Below are 7,972 nucleotides of genomic sequence, written 5' to 3' on the forward strand. Positions count from 1 at the left end.
ATCATCTATCCAATTTTCCTATAATGATAGTGAGAATAATGACAGGCAATAATAATAAACGGAAAGCTACATGTTACTTATTCTAAAATCAATCAATAATTCATATAAAAATTGTCCGTAGTGTCATAATAAGAAGAAAACATTCAATTGAAATGTTAAAACAATGAAAACGTGCGAGATCAGCCTTTGCAATCTGCTTAAAATCCGAATACGTTTTACAAAAGGATCACCCATCAGGAATAGTCTGAATAATTTGAATTAAACGGAAAACTAAAGCACGACCAGAAATCCCAAATGAAAGATCAGTCTTGCTTGCTATAACATTGTGGAAATAAATAAACACTCGGTGAAGCTATTCATCACAGTAAGAGTTGCCTCACTTATGACTCGTTCACAGCCTGGCTCAGATTATCATTATTACTTGTTAATTTACAGTACAGCCTAGTTGGAAATGCAGAATGCTATAATAAGCCAAAGGGCTTCAACAGTGAAAATAATCCAGAGAGGAAAGGAATAAGTACACGAACAGAATAGTTAAGAGCTCTTAAGACGACAAGAAATAAGAGAAAGACAGAAAGACATTTAAACCAATCCACAAGGTAAGCATCAAAATTGCTAACAAAAATAAAGAGATCATTAACTTTCTTGAATATTACAATGGAGATTTATACAGTTATCAAATTATCTCAAATAAAATTCCATTGACTAAATAGACTTTGTGATTTCGGGGAGCTGAGAGACTCCATACTGGAGAGGCCAAACGCATAATGTGTTTGAAGGGATTCAGGAGCCATTATTGTCAAAGGACTAATTAAGCCAAAGCACTCGTGAGAGGGAAGAGCCACGACACTGAGAGGGAATGGAGCAGAGAGGAAATATTCCAGAGTGCAAGTTTACAACTGACATCAGTATTTTTCGGAGCATCATTTATTTTTCTGTCTTCTGGATATTCATTCTTTAAGCCTAGTGTACGCGACTCGTTGTAAATATATATATACACATATATATACAGTATATATATATACATATAAATATATCTACTGTATATATATATATATATATATATATATATATATATATATATATATATATATATATATATATATATAGCTAGACTTGCTCTTTATTATACTGGGGAGTTGTTGCATCACTTTTTTTTTTATATCAGCTTAATCAAGAATGAACTCCTAGAATAAAGAGTCATAGGATCCCCTTTCTTTCCTGCATAAACAAGTTTTAATTGTACACTCCTTTATCAACAGATTTTCGCTTCCATTCTCTATATGGTAGCAAAATGACTCAAGACCCTTAAACAATTACGCTAACTTCCGCATTCACACATTTCATGTAAACATATAGGCGTAATTGAGGTATCCAATTTCCACACTATATAATTTACGTATTAATGGACACACGACTCAACTGTAATTACAAAATACTGTGAACACTGGATACCCTTATAATATATTCATGAAAATGCAAAATTACGAAAAAAGAAATCACAGGTAAAGATAGAGGTGATTCTTTTTTTTAAGGGTAAGTGAAATCCCCGAGGCTAATTACATATTTTCATGTCCGAAACAGCTTAGGTTGCAATATCTAGCAGGAGGACAATTCTATAGATAAGAAATAAGTTATGAAAAGAAAACTAAGACAACTTTGGAAAGACCAAGGGAATGCAGCATTTGCATTCACGATAATTAGAGGAGAAATCATCAGCAACAATCAATCCTTATGTGTGCACATAACCCCAAACCCCTGAATCAATTGCAAAGAAGATTCAGCAGACTAGCATGTACAGATAGACGCAAGAGTCCCTGGAACCCCTCACTCCGAATAAGTGCACCATGTAACACCATTACTGCGCGGAGACTAAGCATACTGATAGTGTAGGGAGAAATGGCAGAGGTAGCGGGTGTGAAACACAAGAACTCGCAGCGCAGTAAGGGTGTGACATGATGTACTACCCCAGAGCGAGATGTGCCAGGTATTCCTGTGTCTAACTATACTTGTCGGTTTTGGATACCATAAAAGGGATAAAAACAAATTAATATATATAAAATCGGTCAACCGTTAAAAATACTCAAGCCACTCACAATACACCAGATTAAAAAGAAGCATAGGATTTGTAGATACAACTATCGAACAATATCTATTACTAATGAACAAGATATGACCTGGATTTGATGAAAGAATATTGATTGAGATCCTCTACTTTCAGAACTACAGTATAAAGAAAAAAAATCAATATGCTAGTTAGACAAAAGAGGGCTTCATATTGAAAGGAATTTTAATTCGAACATCAACTTAAACGATTGTGTAATTATTTTCAAGGAAAAATAATACGAAATATGGTTCAAGAAAAACCCTCATATTAGGATAAAATTATTGTCTAACATGTTAAGATTGTCAAAGATAGTTAATGTAGATTGCAAAAAATAATTTCATGAGAGAACTGAAAAGTTATAGCGATCAAATGTTTTCAATTCCGCTTTAAAATTAAACTATCTATTCTTCGCGAGACTGTTTCACCATATGTAAACCAATCTATAGACCTTGATGTAAACCACAATTAATATACTTGGATTTGCGATTTTGTAATATAATTTTACTTGCCATTCAAGTAAAGGGGCTGAGCGAGGTAGAGAAACGTAAAAGAAGTAAAGAAATAGAGAGTACTATATGCGTTTAAGTATGATACATACAGAAAAAAAAAATTAGGGTCTTAAAAAAATTATCAATATTCACTCTCAATGTGTCATAAAGACCAAAAATGAACGTTTCAAAAATTCAGGATAAAAAAGGGAAAGTAAAAGACATAACAAAAAAGAGAGATAAAAATGCACTAGTATATTCCAGAACTTCTATTCAGTGAAAAAAATAAGATTTTACTACGTAGGAATAATCATGAAAGAGTAATGGGGTATAAAGAGTTTGTATCAACCAAGAATTATCTCTTTTTTTCGGTAAAATGTCCAACGATACAAAAATCTCAACTATAGAATAAAGAGAAAGTATCTCGCTAAACATATTGTAGCGAGAAGATATGGGTCTTAACGGTAAGACGAGCTGGACAAGACTGCTTGACCGGTTGATCGAAACAACATAACAAACATATATACTGTTAAAACGGTTGAGGACAGCAATGACATAAAAATTTAATATAAAACATGCAATGGCAAGCTTTAACAGGTTTTTCTATTATGAGAGAGAGAGAGAGAGAGAGAGAGAGAGAGATTACAGTGCACGAAAATGTATGAAATATCCACGTGCATTACATGGCTCACTCTTAAAACATACATATGAAATAGGCTGCTCTGCCCTAGAGATGAAACTGTAGGAGGGTCATCTTGTAGGTTTTAATTGGTCATTAGAGAACCAGTCTTCTTTGCTAGGAATGTTAATTATGAAAGTCTTCGGTTTGCACAGATAACAAGGAATGGTCCTGTGTATGCGAGTTTTAGCAGTGACTTGCAAGCGTCGGTGCTCATGAAGATGTGTGTTGTGGTGTTTAAATCTTTCAGTATGTGTTACTTTGCTGGGAGCCTGTAAGTCTGGCAGCAGGAAGTAAATTTCCCCGCAACCTGATGTACGCGCTGGAGAAGGTTGCAGACAGAAAAAAATTCAGTGGGGACGATCAATGGGTCGCCACACACCATTTCAGTTGCTGAGACATCCAGGGAGCCCTTATGGGTGATCCTTAAATCAAGGACCCAGGCAAGCTAAGTAAACCAGTTGGAGTTATTGTAGCAGGATATCAAAACTCAACCATTCCGTTGGCTATGGGGTTGTAGGCGGTTGTCTGATGCACAGTGAGGCCCAGGAGATTTGCTAAAGATGTCCACAATTCAGAGGTGTAAGTGATACCCCTTCCAGAAGTAATAATCTCAGGGATAACAAACCTCGCAATCCACCCTGAGAGTAAGGCGTTTGTACATGAAACAAATGCTGCAGTTTGCATGGGGATGGCTTCAGGCCAACGAGTGGAACAACCAATGAGGGTAAACAGGTAACAGTGTCCTTGTGATGAGGGTAGGGTGCCTACTACGTCGATGTGAATGTGAACAAAATGAAACAGGTTGGGGGAAGGTGCCCACTCCTGAATCCGAGCGTTCGTGTACTTTTGAAGTTTGGCATGAAGTACAGGTGAGGTCCCAACCCTTAGCATCTTAGTAATATCGTGCCAAATTAACTTCGTCTTCAGTAGCTGTGCAGTGGATCAGTGCAAGGGATATAAGGGGACATATATTAAATCGGTTCTAGGACAACTCATCCCCGGACAACTGATAGCTAGGACAGCTGATATCCAGGACAACTGATACCAGATTTTTTTTTTTTTTTTTTTTTTGAGAGAGAGAGAGAAATATATGCCAAGTTATAGAAATAAAAAATAGCAGTATTTATCAGGCAAACAACTTATAAAAAGCTGTTATTTCCTTAGCAATTATAAACTATCGAATAGCAGTATTTATCCAGTAAACAATTTATAAAAAGACGTAATAGGCTATTCATATAATTATTCTGTAAACTATAAACAAAAACTGGAAACATTCAATATAAGTTGCTTATATATTTGCCAACCTTTTAAGCTTCAGATTCTTAACATTTAGTTGACCTATAGCCATCACAATGGTCTATTATATAAAATCTCAGCTAGGAGCTAATAAGCTTGTGGTCGATAAAAGTTATATATATAATTTTTACAGACACACTGCAAATAAATCAAGAAAAGTATGGAGATGTGAAGTTAACTTGTGCAGAGCGCGTATTCAAACAAAGGACTCATTAGAAATACTATCTTCAAGTGGAGAACACTCTCATAGTGCCGAAGTGACGAAATCAAAATCGAGAATTGCACTATCTTCTATGAAAGACAAAGCATTGTCATCACATGAGGCAGCAAGATCTTTAATTGCAACAGTGTTCGTTATTGCAGGATGGTGCATTGGCTGCACTGCTAGCCACCTCAAGTTTATCCAGAAATATTCGGCGGTGGCGGCAACAAACAAGTTGTGCTCTGCCTATTCCATCAGCAAGATTTGGTTTTGATATCCCGCTAGAGTACAGCAAATTAGAATCCGGAGATACTTTTTTGCAATATGATTCTGGCGTAGAAGATGAAGAAAGAATATTGATATTTGCTTCATCAACAGGACTTGATGATTTAGTTAAATATTCTAACTGGGCTGGCGATGGTACTTTCAAGGTTTGCCCATCCATCTATTATCAGCTATACACAATCCACATTCAAATTGGCCAATTTAGTGTACCTCGTGTGTTTGCCCTGTTACCTGACAAGAAAGAAGCAACTTATGATCGGTTGTTTTCTCCGCTAAATACTCTTCGCCCTGAAATTCACCCTGAATTGTATATGATAGACTTTGAAAAGGCTGCTATAAATAGTCTTACTTCAAAATTTCCTGACTTAAATGTTTGTAGCTGTTTATTCCATTGTTCACAAAACCTCTACCGAAAAATTGTTGAACTGGGATTTAAGGTCCAATATAACACTGATGAAGAATTTTGTCTAAAGATAAAATGTTTCACAGCACTCGCATTTTTGCCAGTGGCTGATGTAATAGATGCATACGAAGAATTGGCTGATGACGATAGTTTGCCACAGGAATTTGTGTCATATTTTGAAGTGACATACATAGGACCCAAAAGAGGAAGAGGGTCACGAAGACATCGCCTATCTCCATTATTTTCAATTGATGTATGGAATGTATCAGAAAGAATTTTAGCTGGTATGACGCGAACTAATAATAGCCTTGAAGGTTGTCATAATGCAATACAAAATTCAATAGCATGCCATCATCCAAATATCTGGAAATTGATCAGTGCACTAAAGTTGGAGGCTATTTTGGCTCAGAAGAAAATTGATTTTGACCGGGAGTAGAAATAAATTCAAAACAGGTTTATAAAAACTTCAACAACCAAGTACTAAATTTACTTAAAAACTATGATCCTTGCCAGAAAATGTCTTTCCTAAAAGCTGTTTCGTACAATCTGCATTAAATTTCTGAGATTTAAACTTTTTTTATTGACAATCTCTAATGTTTGAAGTTTTCAATCATTTCTTAATTGAATAATTTGCCTTTTATAGATTTAATCAATTTGTATTTGATAATAAATACATCTTTCTTTTTTGTATTTTCAATTTCTTTATGGATTTTATCCTTTTGTACACATTTCTAAAAAAAAATCTGGTATGCATTGTCCTAGATATCAGTTGTCCTAGGTATCAGTTGTCCTGATATGAATTGTCCGGGGATGAGTTGTCCTGAGATGAGTTGTCCTGAGATGAGTTTTCCTAGCACGATTAAATCAAACACCATCAGCGCAAGGGGGCAGATATCCATAGGCTTGGCCTACCAGAATTGACATCACAGAAGAGGGTGGCGTTGGATTTATCGAGGGTGACGTCTTTCCAACAAAGGGATGTGTGGGATATTTTGTAGGGTTGGTACTCTGGATCTTTTTGTTAGGCTTCTGCTAAGATGTTGTAATCCAATCCCAAGTAAATGGCAGCCAATGTGTTTTTTTGATAGCGCATCACCAAAGAGATTTATTTTCCCATGGACGTGTTGAAGAGTACATTTGTATTCAGCAACGACAGAGATATGTCAGTGTTGATGGGCAAATCAGGCATTAGACTGTCCAGTGAAGGCGTTCACAAGGAGCATGTAGTCCATACAAATAACGAAGGGCGTACCTTCCAAGAAGTGACGAAAGTGTTTGACAGCCAAGTGCAGCACCAGCAATACGCGGTCGAAGTTAGCTGGATCCTACCTGGAACAGTTTTCTACTGAAGAAGGCCAATGGGCGAGGTCAGCCATTGACCATCTGCTCGAGTACTGCACCAATAGCGACGTCACTGGTAACAGTAGAATAGAGAAGAGCAGCAGAGGAGGAGCATTTACAGAATACACCTGCATCAATATATATATATACATACATATATATATATAATATATATATATATATATATATATATATATATATATATATATATATATATATGAGGAGCATTTACGGAATACACCTGCATCATATATATATATATATATATATATATATATATATATATATATATATATATATATATATATACACATATACTGTATATATATATATATATATATATATATATATATATATATACACATATACTGTATATATATATATATATATATACAGTATATATATATATATATACACCGTTCTAGGCGTATATCTTAGCAATTCATGTTTGCCAACAGTTATACTCGTATAAGAGGATGAGTAACTTGGTGGAGTAATGAGAGCTTTGGGTGTGGAGGAAATGGCCCCCTAAATCTCGATGAAGTCACTGGCAGCAGGGTGACGGATGGGTTTAAGGCGAAGGACATGCGGTCTCTTCAGCTTCCGCCCCTGATGCCTGGCAGTTGATCTTACTAGAATTAGTATGGATTGGCAGGGGTCACTTGCCTTAGTTTGATAGGCACTGCGCATCACAAGGAACTGGCTATCCTTTGATGTATCTAGCCAATGAATTCTCTATGGATTTAGTCAGTCATGGATAGAGATGATGAAAGCATGGCCCCCTGTCCCGGGTGTAGCGGGATGCTAAGAATCTCCGGGTTTATAGATACGAAAAAAAAATTAAAAATAGGTAATTGAATGTAAGAACCATGAATCCTATTGGGAAGTTACAGCAAGTGGAGAGTGAAGTTATAGAAAATAGCTTTGATATCTGGCCCTAAGTGAAACACGTTATAAGGGAATTGGTAAGGAAACTTTAGACAAAGGGAATATATATATTTGCTCAGGAAGATCAGATGGAGCCAGAAGAGAAGGGGTAGGAATGATGATGACATCAAGAGCAGGAAAGGCATTAACCGAGTGGAGGGCTGTAAATAGTAGATTGTTACTAGCAAAGTTCAAATCAAAGCAGTGCAATATGAGTATTATAGTTTGCTATGCCCCAACA

At 36.0% G+C, this 7,972-nt stretch overlaps 1 protein-coding gene across 1 annotated transcript in view; it reads left to right on the top strand.

Moving 5' to 3' along the window:
- LOC137626202 (uncharacterized) overlaps nt 1-5,899 on the top strand; it is a 9,354-nt gene extending 3,455 nt beyond the window's left edge. The window contains exon 2 of the mRNA XM_068357276.1: nt 4,937-5,899. Coding sequence (XP_068213377.1) covers nt 4,937-5,899 — 963 coding nt within the window. The remainder of the gene's footprint in view (nt 1-4,936) is intronic.
- The last annotated feature ends 2,073 nt before the right edge of the window (nt 5,900-7,972 follow it).

Source organism: Palaemon carinicauda, chromosome 33 (assembly GCF_036898095.1).
Source record: "Palaemon carinicauda isolate YSFRI2023 chromosome 33, ASM3689809v2, whole genome shotgun sequence".
Taxonomy (NCBI): domain Eukaryota; kingdom Metazoa; phylum Arthropoda; class Malacostraca; order Decapoda; family Palaemonidae; genus Palaemon; species Palaemon carinicauda.